The sequence below is a fragment of the Lathyrus oleraceus genome, chromosome 3, assembly GCF_024323335.1.
Source record: "Lathyrus oleraceus cultivar Zhongwan6 chromosome 3, CAAS_Psat_ZW6_1.0, whole genome shotgun sequence".
NCBI lineage: Eukaryota > Viridiplantae > Streptophyta > Magnoliopsida > Fabales > Fabaceae > Lathyrus > Lathyrus oleraceus.
The window spans coordinates 230429732-230445368 of record NC_066581.1 but is presented as its reverse complement, the minus strand read 5'-3'; the positions used below and the strand labels follow the sequence as shown (position 1 = coordinate 230445368).

The following is a 15637-nucleotide window of genomic DNA, read 5'->3' as shown; positions in this document are numbered from 1 at the left end:
CGCGTGAACCTTTCTATCCATCTATCACCATGACCCACAACATACATACATCAAATTAACACAAAGTGTAACAGATTTCCGTCTATACTCATCTCAACCTTACACTCAATTGATTCACGAGGAATGCTAAATCATTACATGGATTACCACAAAAAAACTCTCTTCCAAAAAAATCACTCTAACTGAATTCTTTCCCTCTCTCAATTCACTTATAAATTTACATCAAATGTTTAGCATCGGCCTTGACTTCAACACTAATAGCATCCATTTTACGTCACTAATGGAGGACGTAAACATGTTTAGTCATTTATTTTTTTTATCTTCACCTACTAGGATAAATTATATTACAATAAAACACACTCATAATATGGTCCTCTAAGCCATCATCAAAAGAAACATCACACAATCTATTATTATGAAATGCCAAGGATTATAAAAGAGCATAAACTAACATAAATTTGAATAAGTATATAATTGAAGAGGAACTCACTTCAATCCGGGGAAACCAAGCTTTCAACATAATTATGTGGATACATCCACTCGAAGTTGCTCAATCTAGTTTTTTCTATTGTATTATCACTCCAATTATATAGAATCACTTCCAATCCACGCCGACGACTAGCTAGTACTAGTGCGATGCCATCCTCATAAAGGCATACTGGGGCCAGAAAATATTTATATTTAATACGAATATCCAAATCCTGATAGCTTATTTTTAGTAATTGAGTCCATGACTTCTCAATTCCAAATTCCTTCATCTTCCATATAATAAAATGAGTTTTCTGAGTATGGTGACAAAAACAAAGACAGTCCCCCAAAACATAAATAGTTGGCAAATGAAGTGGAACTTCCACAAAATCTTGAGGTGGAAGCAACTCGCGATATGCCTCTGTACCGAGATTCATCGAGATAATCACGATATGCTCGGCAATATCTCGAGCCAAGAAGTTTATAGTGTCATTCAAATACAAATCTTCATTGAAAAGCCGACGTTTTCTTGGAGCACGTTGCCAATGGTCTAAAGGAACCACATGAAGAAGTTGAATAATTTTCCAAGCATTACCCCCTACACTAAATATTTCGACTTTGTTGGGACTCAAAGATAGAATCTTATAAGTATCGGTTGAATTATCATAACCAAATGAAAAGCGGGAAGACCTGCGATAGTCATATGCATTTTGGTGAGGATTGGAGTGATGTCCAAAGTAGACAGAAAATGTGTGGGCGGCTGGGTTCCATAATTGAAACCAGGTGTATTGAAGATCTGTTGAAGAAATAACACTGAAACATATCAATCCATTGCAGGAACCAATGAATTCGTAGCAATTGTCGACGCTGGCTGAGATGTATTGTTTGGTGTACTTTATCATGGAAGGATTGTTTAGTAAAGTATTGAGGGGATAGGGTTGGATAACAGATTCCTGAGACACGCCTAAGATTTGTGTGAGATTCTTTTTTTTTTTTGAACGTTGAAGATGCAGTTTGATAAATTTTGGATCGGAGATGATGGCGTTCCATGCTTTGGTCACGCATCTCAGTTGCGTCAAAGATCTAACCGGAAGGTATGACAGAACTTGTAAGATGAGTTCTTCGGGAAGGAATAATAGATTGCCGTTGGATTTCATCACAACTTGCGCACTCTTAAAACTGAAATAGAAATAGAAAGCTGAACCCTAATAAACGTAAACAAGCTGTTACTCATTTAAATAGGGTTTCTTAAAATGTTTTTTTTATATGTTTGTATCCTTTAATTTTTATGTGAGCCCAACCAACATGCAAATTCGCCTTTTTGTTTTCTATATTTTTTTAAACCATTCTAAGGAATACACTAGTGGTATTATTTTAAGATTTTAAATAATATTATATATTTTAATTTTTAATATCTATAAAATTTTACATAAATTTTTATTATAGAAAGCGATACAGAACCATATATAAATAAAAATAAAAGCTTACAAAATATAGAAAAAGTAATCGAGCGTGTATATAGACCAATATATTTAGCAAAAGTCCAAGTCAAAACATCAATAAAAAATTGCCTAACCACAAAAAAAAAAGGAAAAACTATTACAAATATATTCAAATAATAATAACAAATAAATTCAAATTACCTCATTTTTTATATTACGTTCATTCCTTACAAACTTTCATATTCTAAATCATATTTAATGATGTTTTTATGTCAACACTATCAAATATATTATTGAGTTTTGATGTCTACCATAATTTATATCTAAATATTTTGTGATTCAAAATTGAAATTTATTAAAATAAAATTAAAAACAAATACTCTATTTACTCGTAAATTACTTTTTCTGTTCATCATGTCTCCCTTTTTCTAGAAAAAACAAATACTCTATTTACTCGTAAATTACTTTTCCCTTTTTCTAGAAGCTAAATAATCCCCGAAGCAAATTACTCAAACCCTAGCCGCATAACATTTTAAAAAAAAATCTCAACATCAACCACAATCAACTATAATTAGTCTGAAATCCTAAAGCCTAGGAGAAAAATAGGGGCTTCGGTGGTGAGAAGATTGATATGAAAGGAATAAGTCTCACCGGAGCTTCGCAACTCCGGCGAGATCCCGACGGTCGAAGAAATACCTCAGGTAAAGGATTGCGACTCTTACTCTTTAGCTCCAAGTCCTCGACTTCTTCTCCCCTTCTTCTTCAAATCTTCACCCTCTACTCGTCAAAGCGCTTTTTCTAATGAACTGCGATTTCGTCCAGGTTGATTGAGCTTTGGTGTGTAGGTTGGGATGTGATTTCAGCAGGGTGACGGTGCCAGAAGGGAGAGGCCTTTCAATGAATGAGCGCTCCCTTTTATAGAGTTCAATACGAGGTTCAATCCGCTCCTCCTTCATGAGCTGGCAAATCTTTGGATGAATCAATCCGTTAGCCAAAAGAATCTCGTCCAGATTTGGTGGTCCTCCCTTTTGACGTGGACCCCAAAATGAAGGTATTAAGGTTTAAGCTTTGTCTGTAGCGAAATCTCTCAAACACGTTGTCTATTTTGAGTTTTTTATTCACTGCCGTGAAAGATCTATATGTCACCGTAAGAACTTTGTTTTTACTGTCACGTAATTCTTGAATTTTTCGCAGGTTTTGGGTTAACTGATGCCATGAGGAAAAGACACTCACTTAAATGGCCGTTTGGACTGTTGTGAATGGTGAACTGACATGACAGAATACTATTTGGCCAGTTCAGTTACCACTGATGCACTGCAGGTTATTACCATGAATTCACACATTGATGCAGGGTGGTAAACTCTTCATGTTGCAGAGTGGTGGTGACTTAAATGGTCAAGCGGAGATTGAGGCCGCTTGCGAGTCTGTAGCCCGTGTACGTCCAGCCTTCAGTAAACAGTTCAGAACATGAGGTTATGTTCTTATTATCCTCGCACTCATTGATTGAATCATTGCTGAATTGTGGTATGCATTATCTGTTTGGATTGCGGACCCTGCATTGGTATGCTCTAACACCGTCCTCATCTGTTCATGATTTGCTTTGCTTTGACTTATGCCTTTCTTGCTTATCATGTTAAGCTTGTTCGTCGCAGACTTGCAGGATTCATATTGGTGGCATGACGAATTCTTATTCACTGCCTTGGTTGTGAAAGCGGCTTTTGTGTTCTTTTGGCTTATGTTACCGTAGAATTTGCAGCAATTGGTGATACTATTCCGTCTTACAATACCAATCCATTGTTGACTGGTTCTTCATGTCTTGTTGACTTAGTTTTTTTTGTTTTGAGCTCTGCAAAGCACATGTTGTTATGACTGTTGAGTTGGTATTGACGACATCGCTACCTTTGAGCTAACTCATTGCTTCTCATAGCCCTTGATTTGGGTTGATCCGAAAACTGCATAGGCTAGGTTTGTTGGCTTCAATGCAGGTTTTGCTTTATTTCCTGCAACATATATGATATTAAGGATGACGATGCCTCGGTTTAGATGCCACGATATGCTGCTGATTTATGTTTCTGTTGTGAGAAATGCAGGTTTCTAGGTTGCTTAAGATTTGCGCTGTCTTGTGTGACTCATGCTGGCACAATACTACTTGAGGCCTCTTTTCAACCAAACTTTCCATCTTTAGGAAATAACCGTACCATTAAGTCGAAGGAAATGACAAGGAAATGATGGTGTTGCAGGTGAAACAGATATTTGCTGTGATGAACTTTGTGATTGACCTTAGGTGTGGTTTTGTATGTGTTGTCATGATGCTTAGGTAAGGTACTTGGTCATTGTGTGTCAACATGTGGATTGGTTTTTGGTTGAGTATGCTGCTCATGCTGCAGTTTGATGATCACCGTTTTGCAGGACATGGGATTTACGGTGCTAGCTATTCTAAAAATCAATTTGTACTTAGCCTGATACAAATAACATTTCTGATTTTGAATGTGAACTTTTCTTTTTAAATTCCTAGTCTGCTTCTAATTGCTTTTAAGAACTTTAACTATTAGCCTGCTACCATTAAAACAAACAAAACCTTATGTTCCTGCAGGATATAACATTTCCTATCATAAGCCAACTCTAAGTTCAAACCTAAATTGGCTCTCAAATTGCTAACATAAATTGGCTCTCAAATTGCCGACGCCACAAGGTCATGAAGGCCATGGTAACAATGATTGACCATGGACATGCTACTAAGTAACCAAAACTTGCTCTGTAATAATCATGTAATCATGGAAAACTCAAAGGCCAATAATAAAAAGTCAGCCATATGATTAGGATTAGTGTTGGGATCCTTAAAAGAATAAGTATTCCTAATTACTAATTCAAATAAACAACCAAGCAAACCCTTTTTTTAAAATTAACCTGAACTTCAATAAATTAAAATAGAATCTTCGATATAAAACTGAAATTATCTTGAAAAAAGGTTAATGATTATGAGCAAGTGAATGCTTAAATCCATCCGTGCAAATGAGAACAAACCATGAATGATGAAGATTTTAAGGTTGTGAAGTTGTCCAAAGAAATTAAGACATGATTGGGGGTTGTGAAGCTTGGATCCAGTGAGGATACTTAAGCTTTGAGTTTATGCATCATGTCCGAAAGTTTTGAACTGTCCGGACAAAATTGGGGTATGACAGCCATATGTATTTTGGTGAGGATTGGAGTGATGCCCAAAGTAGACAGAAAATGTGTGGGCGGCTGGGTTCCATAATTGAAACCAGGTGTATTGAAGATCTGTTAAAGAAAGAACACTGAAACATATCAATCCATTGCAGGAACCAATGAACTCGTAGCAATTGTTGAGGCTGGCTGAGATGTATTGTTTGGTGTACTTTATTATGGAAGGATTGTTTAGTAAAGTATTGAGGGGATAGGGTTGGATAACAGATTCCCGAGACACGCCTTCTTATTTTTTTTGGAACGTTGAAGATGCAGTTTGATAAATTTTGGATCGGAGATGATGGCGTTCCATGCTTTGGTCACGCATCTCAGTTGCGTCAAAGATCTAACCGGAAGATATGACAGAACTTGTACAATGAGTTCTTCGGGAAGGAATGAAAGAATAATAGATTGCCGTTGGATTTCATCACAACTTGCGCACTCTTAAAACTGAAATAGAAATAGAAAGTTGAACCCTAATAAACGTAAACAATTTGTTACTCATTTAAATAGGGTTTCTTAAAATGTTTTTTTTATATGTTTGTATCCTTTCATTTTTATGTGAGCCCCACCAACATGCAAACTCGCCTTTTTCTTGTGTGACTCATGCTGGCACAATACTACTTGAGGCCTCTTTTCAACCAAACTTTCCATCTTTAGGAAATAACCGTACCATTAAGTCGAAGGAAATGACAAGGAAATGATGGTGTTGCAGGTGAAACAGATATTTGCTGTGATGAACTTTGTGATTGACCTTAGGTGTGGTTTTGTATGTGTTGTCATGATGCTTAGGTAAGGTACTTGGTCATTGTGTGTCAACATGTGAATTGGTTTCTGGTTGAGTATGCTGCTCATGCTGCAGTTTGATGATCACCGTTTTGCAGGACATGGGATTTACGGTGCGGAAGGCCATGGCATGCTGCAGATCTAATGCATCTGTCTTGGATGCTGATGCAGGCTGGACTGTTGAAGATGTTCCTTGTGGTAACAGAGTTGCTTTGGCTGGTTTAGATCAATTTATCACCAGGAATGCCACTTTGACAAATGAGAAAGAAGTTGATGCACACCCTATTCGTGCTATGAAGTTTTCTGTCGCCTGTGTGTGTGTTGCTGTTCAGTGCACGGTTGATTTAGATTCAAAGCTTGTTGAAGGTCTCAAGCGTCTTCCTAAGTCAGATCCTATGGTTCTTTGATACGCTATGACTATGCTAGCTATTCTAAAAATCAATTTGCACTTAGCCTGATACAAATAACATTTCTGATTTTGAATGTGAACTTTTCTTTTTAAATTCCTAGTCTGCTTCTAATTGCTTTTGAGAACTTTAACTATTAGCCTGCTACCATTATAACAAACAAAATCTCAATTAAATTTGAATTAATCAAAAACAAAAACAGTAAAATAAAAAACACTTAAACCATAACGCGTGAACCTTTCTATCCATCTATCACCCTGACCCACAACATACATACATCAAATTAACACAGTGTAACAAATTTCCGTCTATACTCATCTCAACCTTACACTCAATTGATTCACGAGGAATGCTAAATCATTACATGGATTACCACAAAAAAACTCTCTTTTAAAAAAATCACTCTAACTGAATTCTTTCCCTCTCTCAATTCACTTATAAATTTACATCAAATGTTTAGCATCGGCCTTGACTTCAACACTAATAGCATCCATTTTACGTCACTAATGGAGGACGTTAACATGTCTAGTCATTTATTTTTTTATCTTCACCTACTAGTATAAATTATATTTAAATAAAACACACTCATAATATGGTCCTCTAATGATAGCTTATTTTTAGTAATTGAGTACATGACTTCTCAATTCCAAATTCCTTCATCTTTCATATAATAAAATGAGTTTTCTGAGTATGGTGACAAAAACAAAGACAGTCCCCCAAAACATAAATAGTTGGCAAATGAAGTGGAACTTCCACAAAATCTTGAGGTGGAAGCAACTCGCGATATGCCTCTGTATCGAGATTCATCGAGATAATCACGATATGCTCGGCAATATCTCGAGCCAAGAAGTTTATAGTGTCATTCAAATACAAATCTTCATTGAAAAGCCGACGTTTTCTTGGAGCACGTTGCCAATGGTCTAAAGGAACCACATGAAGAAGTTGAATAATTTTCCAAGCATTACCCCCTACACTAAATATTTCGACTTTGTTGGGACTCAAAGATAGAATCTTATAAGTATCGGTTGAATTATCATAACCAAATGAAAAGCGGGAAGACCTGCGATAGTCATATGTATTTTGGTGAGGATTGGAGTGATGCCCAAAATAGACAGAAAATGTGTGGGCGGTTGGGTTCCATAATTGAAACCAGGTATATTGAAGATCTGTTAAAGAAATAACACTGAAACATATCAATCCATTGCAGGAACCAATAAATTCGTAGCAATTGTCGACGCTGGCTGAGATGTATTGTTTGGTGTACTTTATTATGGAAGGATTGTTTAGTAAAGTATTAAGGGGATAGGGTTGGATAACAGATTCCCCAGACACGCCTAAGATTTGTGTGAGATTCTTATTTTTTTTGGAACGTTGAAGGTGCAGTTTGATAAATTTTGGATCGGAGATGATGGCGTTCCATGCTTTAGTCACGCATCTCAGTTGCGTCAAAGATCTAACCGGAAGGTATGACAGAACTTGTACGATGAGTTCTTCAGGAAGGAATAATAGATTGCCGTTGGATTTCCGTAACTTCATCACAACTTGCGCACTCTTAAAACTGAAATAGACATAAAAAGCGCTGAACCCTAATAAACTTAAACAAACTGGTACTCATTTAAATAGGTTTTCTTTAAATATTTTTTTTATGTGTTTGTATCCTTTGATTTTTATCTTAGCCCAACAAACATGCAACCTCACCTTTTCTTTTCTATATTTTTTTAAACCATTTTAAGAAATACACTAGTGGTATTATTTTAAGATTTTAAATAATATTATATATTTTAATTTTTAATATTTATAAAATTTTATATAAATTTTTATTATAGAAAGCGATACAGAACCTTATAAATAAAAACAACCGCTTACAAAATATAGAAAAGTAACCGAGCGTGTATAGAGACCAATATATTTAGCAAAAGTCCAAGTCAAAACATCAATAAAAAATTGCCTAACCACAAAAAAAGAAAGAAGGAAAAACTATTACAAATAAATTCAAATATATTCAAATAATAATGACAAATAAATTCAAATTACCTCATTTTTTATATTACATTCATTCCTTACAAACTTTCATATTCTAAATCATATTTAATGATGTTTTTATGTCAACACTATGAAATATATTATTGAGTTTTGATGTCTACTATAATTTATATCTAAATATTTTGTGATTCAAAATTGAAATTTATTAACATAAAATTGAATAATTATTTAATCATATAATATATTCCGTCATTTTATTTAAAAATCAGTGGATAAACTAATTCATAGTACATGCTATGAATCGCAGGAGTTTTAGATTATACTTTTATTTCACTAAAAATGGTAACCTTTCTAAATATTTTATTAATAATTTAAAAATAAATTACGTTTTTTCTTGATTTCGTTATCCAATCGAGGTGAATTTCTTTCTCTAATTTATATATAGATTAGCATGAAACATTTAGTTAAACAACATAAACGAAACGAGTAGTCATAAACAAGAGAGCCCTAAACAATAAGAATCCTAAACACATACCATCCTCAATACGAAGATGATATGTGTTTAGGGCTTTCATTCGATTCTTGCCTGAACGAAAGATCCAAAACATTTTCTTTCACTTCTTCTTCTCAGATCTAGTACATCAAATATCACTACTTATGTTGTTGTTGTTGATGTTGTTGTTGTTGTTATTGTTGTTTGTTTGTTATTGTTGAGATCCAAAATCCTAGAGGTTTAATCATGTAGTTGATGTTGTTTAAATAGGTTTATCTTAGAGATTAATTACTATATACTGTTAGTGTAAAAAGTTTTACACCGTCGATTCATCACCATCATCTGTTTGTATTACTTTATAGATTTTTGAAATAAAAGTCAAATTTCTTTTAATATCCGACGTCTATGATTAACTGACGGTGTAAAATCTCTTTACATTGTCAGTGTATTTCAATTAAACTGTTTATCTTATAGGTTTATTGATGATGTTGTTGTAGTTTTGTTGAGAGATTGTTAAAGTTTTCTTTAAATGTATTTTTTTACATGTTTGTATCTTTTCATTTTTATCTTAGGCCAACATACAAAATCACTTTTTTCTATATTATTTCTTTTAACCATTCTAAGGAATACTCTAATGGTGTTATTTAAAGACTTTTAAAAAAATTATATTTTTAATCTTAATGTATATATAAAATTTTACATAAATTTTTATTTGAACCATTCTAAGGGATACAATATTGATATTATTTTAAGATTTTATATTTTATATTTTATTAAAAATGACGCATTCTTGAATATTTTGTTAATAATCTAAAAATAAACTATGTTTTATCTCGATTTTGTTATCCAACCGAGATGAATTTGTTTCTCATATATATATATATATATATATATATATATATATATATATATATATATATATATATATATATATATATATATATATATATATATATATATATTATATATATATATATATATATATATATATATATAGTTTAACTTGTAGCATTTAGTTAAAACAACACAAACGAATAATCCTAACCAAGAAAGCCAATAAGAGAGCCCTAGATAATAAGAGTCCTAAACACATATGAGCCTTAATATGAAGATGATATGTGTTTAAGGCTCTCATTCAATTCTTGGTCGAATAAAAGACACAACATTTTCTTTCACTTCTTTTTCTCAGATATAATACATCAAGCATCACTACTCGTGTTACATTGTTGTTGTTATCGTTGTTATTGTTTGTTGTTGTTGTTGAGACCTAAGACCCTAGAGGTGTAATCTTGTTGTTGTTGTTGTTGTTGTTGTTGTTGTTGTTGTTGTTGTTGTTGTTGTTGTTTAAATACGTTTATGTTATAGGTTTATTGATGATGTTGTTGTACTTTTGTTGAGAGATTATTATTTTTGAATGATTGATGTTATTGTTGTTGTTGCTGCTTAGTTGTTCTACTACCCAAAATTATAAAAATCTATATGTTATGATTAAGTTGTTGTTATTGACTTTGAATTTTGATATTGATATCTATTTATTAATATATTAAATCTGAAACTACATATTATATCACAACACATGCTAATTTTTCTAATTTATTTGTGCCACATCATCTCATTGCCCTTTGTGGCACCTCCCTAAAATCATTTTTAAAAGTTCAAATGTATTAGTTATTCTCTCTTAGAGATCACGAGTTCAATTCTTTGCAAAGACAAAAAAAAATACAATATTTATTTTTTATTGGAAGTCACAAGTTCATTTTTTTACAAAAACAAAAATATTTATGAATCTAAACACTAAAATTAAAATAACACAAACGAATAGAACCCTAACGAATAGTCCTAACCAAGAGAGCAAATAAGAGAGCCCTAAATAATAAGAGTCCTAAACACATATCATCTTTAATACTAATATGATATGTGTTTAAGGCTCTCTTTGAATTCTTGCTCGAATGAAAGACGCAAAACATTTTCTTTCACTTCTTCTTCTTAGATATAATACATCAAACATCACTACTCATATTACATTGTTGTTGTTATCGTTGTTGTTGTTTGTTGTTGTTGTTGTTGTTGTTGAGGCCTAAAACCATAGATGTTTAATCTTGTAATTGTTATTGTTTAAATAAGTTTATGTTATAGGTTTATTAATAATGTTGTTGTAGTTTTGTTGAGAGATTATTGTTTTTGAGTGGTTGATGTATTGTTGTTGTTGCTTAGTTGTTCTACTACATAAAATTATAAAAATTAATATGTTGTGGTTTAGTTGTTGTTATTGAGTTACAATTTTGAGATTGATATTGATATTGAAATTGAGATTATGTTTTTATGATTCTTTGTACAAGTTTCATCTTGTTCCGCCGAATTTAGTTTATTTTATCTAATGTTGATCGTTTGTTTCACTTACCATCTTTAGACATAAAACCTATTAAATTGTGTTTGGAAAATAATCATATGAAAAATGATATTGTATTTAAAATTTATCTTACACTGATTAATGATTTTATAGCAATCTGCAACTCATCATTTATCTCATGCATTTTTATAGTTTAAATATCTCCAATCTTAAAAGATGGCTCGCCCAATGTTTATACCTCAATTTTTTGTTGATTAATTTGAAAGTTTTATCATAAAATATATTATTGTGTGACTTAAAAATTAGTTCCTTAATTACTTGTGCATTTATTGTGACGTTGTAGACATATACCCGATGTCTTAAAAATCGGATCAGAGATTGAACCGGTGAAACTTGCGGTTTAAGATTCAATTGGTTCGACCGGTTAAACCTACGGTCGAACCGTTTATTAAATAAACTATTAATATTGTTCTGGACTGGGCCATGACACTAGGCACGGCACGGCCCAATGCTCGCCAAGTCCATGTCCAAACGACCACGAGGACACGTCAGGTGAACGACCGTCCGCCCGAAGAACGTCTCCCCGGCCCCTTAAATACGTGTCGGGCGACGATCGGGCCCTCCTCATATGATCTCCATCCACTTATCGTCAACCCACGTCGCGGACACCTAAGTTGTGTCCGGCAGAGCCATAACGGCATCTCACTTACCACGTCACCCAACTCCCCTATATTGTCTCCTTAGGGATAGGGGCAGTTGGACCAGGGGGCAGACCTTGGTCTAGGTCTTAACGCTTCTGACGCGTCCCCTGGCAGCTCCTCCTTGGGCCTAGCTAATCCAGCCCATTAGGAGCCTTGGCCCAGCGCTGGGGGCTCAGTATAAATACCCCTTTCATGGCAAAGGGGCAGGTATTCTAACTCACACTCTGATAACCTCATTCTGTACCTTTTCTGACTTAAGCATTGGAGCACCTTGCAGGTACACCCCCCTCTCATTTCATTCTCTGGCCCATTCACCAAGACCTTGGAAGGCCCTCCTGATCAGGTAAGATCAGTGGCGCCGTCTGTGGGAACCAGCTATCCCCATCTTCATCAAACGAGGATCAAAAGCTCATTTATTTCTGTCCTTCCAACATGGCCGGAGAACAACATAGCGATCACAGCCGTCCCCTCGTCAACTACAATATGGACGACGGCCCGCCATCCCATGAAACGGACGCTCGGGACGGTCATCCATCCACCCCGTCTCCAGAGCCCCAAAACAACGGGGATGCCTCTCACGCCCACAATTTAGGGGCAGAGACATTTCATCCCATTCCCGTTCCCGTTGAAGGAGACGCCGTAATGATTGCCATGGTGAATGCCCTCAATCAGGCCGGTTCTATGCTCCACCAGCAGCACGAACGAATCATGGCCCTCGAAGCCGAACGACAAGAGGCCCGACCCCAGCCGGTGAGTAGGATACAACAACGTTCGGAGCCAACGAAGAAGCGAGGACGTCGCTCTCCAGAACCCCACGTCAGCAGGGCACGCGCCCGTCGTGACGGTGGTCGAGCGGGAACATCACCAAGGCGCGGACACAGCCCCGACAACAACGAACTGTCTCCCTTAAGGAGCGACGAGGAAGATTTGCATTGCCCCCTATCTCGGGCAATAATGGAAGCCCCGCTCCCCAAAGGCATGGAGAAACCACCAAATCTAGCTGTGTACGACGGGACTACAGATCCCGACGATCACGTCGACAACGTCAACGCGATGCTCGACTACCGCAATGATATAACCGGGCACCTCAAATGCCGACTGTTCTCGACGACCCTCAGGAAAGGGGCCATGACTTGGTACAAAAGCTTGGCCCCTGAGTCCATTACGTCATGGAGAGTCATGAGGTCCATGTTCACCAGGCACTTTACAGCTTCCCGTCGTCACCCCAAGACTGAGGCGACCCTTGAAGCCATAGTGCAGAAGAAGAATGAAACACTGCGCTCATACATCGAGCGATTCAACTAGGAAGCTGTCGAGGTAGATACCACCGAGCACATGAAGAAGTATCTCCTCGAGAGAGGTCTCTTGCCCGGCAGTGAACTTAGCAGAGCCGTAGGGATCGAGCCTCCCCGCACCTTAAACGAGCTCCTGCATAAAGCCCAGGCCTACATCAGATACGAGGAAAAGCAGGTGGCACACAATGCCCGCAGCGGACGTAACGCTGGGGAGACCGAGCACTCAAAACGCGAGGACACGAGCATTTCCCGTCGCAACGGAGACAAACGAAGGGAAGAAAGACCTCGCGAGCTCCGGGAAGGAAGAGGCCCCGCGGGCAGATATAGCGAGTACACCTTACTGACAGCTCCTCGAGAGCGTATCCTCGCAGAATGTATCAACTCTGAATTTAAGCAGGGCAGGGTCAGGTTCCCAAAACCGTCTGCACCAAAGCCCCACACCGACAAATCAAAGTACTGCCGGTTCCACAGAAGTCACGGGCACGTGACCGAAGACTGCGTCCACCTGAAGGATGCGATAGAAATTTTAATCCAAGAGGGGCACCTGAAGCAGTATACGAGGAAGAACGAAGCTCCCAGACACGACGAGCCAGAGAAGAAGAGACCCCGGGAAGACACACCCCCTGACAACTCTCCCTATCAAGTGGCCCTCTGCGTGTCACGACCGGAAGATTTCTTCCTCCCCGAACCATTGCCCGAGGGCAAGATCACTGCACTCAGCCCCTGGGAAAACTTCCCTACCACACTGGTGATATCAGGAGGAGGAACTAACGGGGAATCCGCGGCCCTCTCCGTCAAACGTAAGTTCGACGAACTCCTACTGACTGCCCCCGAGCAGAAAGCGACATTGACAAAATACCGGGGAAAATCCAACCCAATATCCTTCTTCCTGGAGGAACTCCCGGGCGGATCCCCGAACTCGGGCATCCCACTATTGATAAGGGCAAAGATGGCCCAATTCGACGTACGACGCATCCTGGTCGACCAAGGCAGCTCAGTGGATATCATGTACGTCCACCTCTTCAAGACTCTGAAGCTAGACAAGGCCAACTTAGCCCCCTACGTCGGATCAGATCTCCAAGGATTCAACGGAGCAACAACCAGACCGTGGGGATATGTTGAGCTCCTCGTCACCTTCGGCGAACAAGAAACGGCCAGGGAAGTCAAAATCCAATTCCTGGTCGTAGACTGTCCGTCTCTCTACAATTGCATCTTTGGACGCCCGACACTGGCCGAACTCACCGCGGTCCCATCCACCGTCCACCTAAAGATGAAATACTACACCAAATTGGGACGTGTGGTCACCATCCATGGTGACATCGAAGCAGCCCGGCGATGCTACGACGCCGCAGTAAAAGGACAGGCCGTAGTCAGCACGAAGAGCAACTGCAACAACAAAAAACTCAGGACCGGGGATCCTGCCCGAGGAGTCAACGCCATCGACCTCGACTGTCGCATCGGGCTGGACGAGACCGAAGAGGGGAGGTTCCCCAAGGAACGCTCTCTCGGACACCCGGTCCGACCAATCCCCGACGGAGAGTTCGAACTCATTCCTCTTGGGGACGATCCGGAAAGGACGGTGAAGATAGGTAAGGGACTACCCGAGGAAACAAGAGAAGAGCTAGTAGCATGCCTCAAAGAGAACTCCGACCTCTTCGCGTGGAATGCCGCAGAAATGCCCGGGCTGGACCCCGAGATCGCGTGTCATAAGCTAGCTCTAGACCGGGCAGCCAAGCCCATAGCACAGCGTAGACGCAAGCAATCGCCCGAAAAGGCAGAGGCTGCCGAGCGAGCTGTAAAAGACCTCTTAGAGGCAAATTTTATTTCTGAAGCCCAGTACACAACCTGGCTCTCTAATGTAGTCCTCGTTAAGAAAAATAATGGAAAATGGCGTATGTGTGTTGATTATACTGATCTTAATAGGGCTTGCCCGAAAGATGCTTTCCCCCTCCCTAATATAGACATGCTCGTTGACAACTCTGCAGGTTTTAAACTCTTGTCCTTCATGGACGCATATAGTGGATACAACCAGATCCCTATGTCGCCCACAGACAAGAAACACACAGCGTTCATGACCCCAACGGGCAATTACTATTACAACGTGATGCCGTTCGGGCTCAAGAACGCTGGCGCTACATACCAACGCATGATGAACAAAGTCTTCAAGGACGAAATAGGGGACATGCTCGAAGTATACATGGACGACATGATCGTCAAATCACACGAGGAGATAACCCATGCTCGACACCTTGCGAAGGTATTCGAGCAGGCGAGACAGTGTAAAATGAGGTTCAACCCCGAAAAATGCACGTTCGGAGTCCGGGCAGGCAAGTTCCTCGGTTTCTATCTCACCGAAAGAGGGATAGAGGCCAACCCCGACAAATGCCGGGCATTCTCGGAGTTGCCGACCCCGAAAACCAAAAAATCGATCCAGTCACTCAATGGAGTGCTCGCCTCACTCTCCCGTTTCATCGCCAAGTCCGCCCAGCACGCATTGCCATTCTTCAG

At 38.4% G+C, this 15637-nt stretch overlaps 2 protein-coding genes across 2 annotated transcripts; both read right to left on the bottom strand.

Annotated features, from left to right (window-relative positions):
• Window positions 1–491: 491 nt before the first annotated feature.
• On the bottom strand, window positions 492–2979 carry LOC127130581 (F-box/kelch-repeat protein At3g06240). Its single transcript, XM_051059563.1, has 2 exons — window positions 2607–2979; window positions 492–1647 (listed from the first exon to the last, which is right to left on the bottom strand). Exon 2 carries the CDS (start codon window positions 1623–1625, stop codon window positions 492–494), a length of 1134 nt encoding a protein of 377 aa, XP_050915520.1. The 5' UTR covers window positions 1626–1647; window positions 2607–2979.
• Window positions 2980–6970: 3991 nt separating this feature from the next.
• Window positions 6971–7843, bottom strand: LOC127130580 (putative F-box protein At3g20705). Its single transcript, XM_051059562.1, has one exon. It carries the CDS (start codon window positions 7841–7843, stop codon window positions 6971–6973), a length of 873 nt encoding a protein of 290 aa, XP_050915519.1.
• Window positions 7844–15637: the final 7794 nt, after the last annotated feature.

Excerpts from the sequence above, each read along its gene's own strand:
- LOC127130581 (XM_051059563.1), bottom strand. The coding sequence starts at position 1,625 with ATGAAATCCAACGGCAATCTATTATTCCTTCCCGAAGAACTCATCTTA.
- LOC127130580 (XM_051059562.1), bottom strand. The coding sequence starts at position 7,843 with ATGAAGTTACGGAAATCCAACGGCAATCTATTATTCCTTCCTGAAGAA.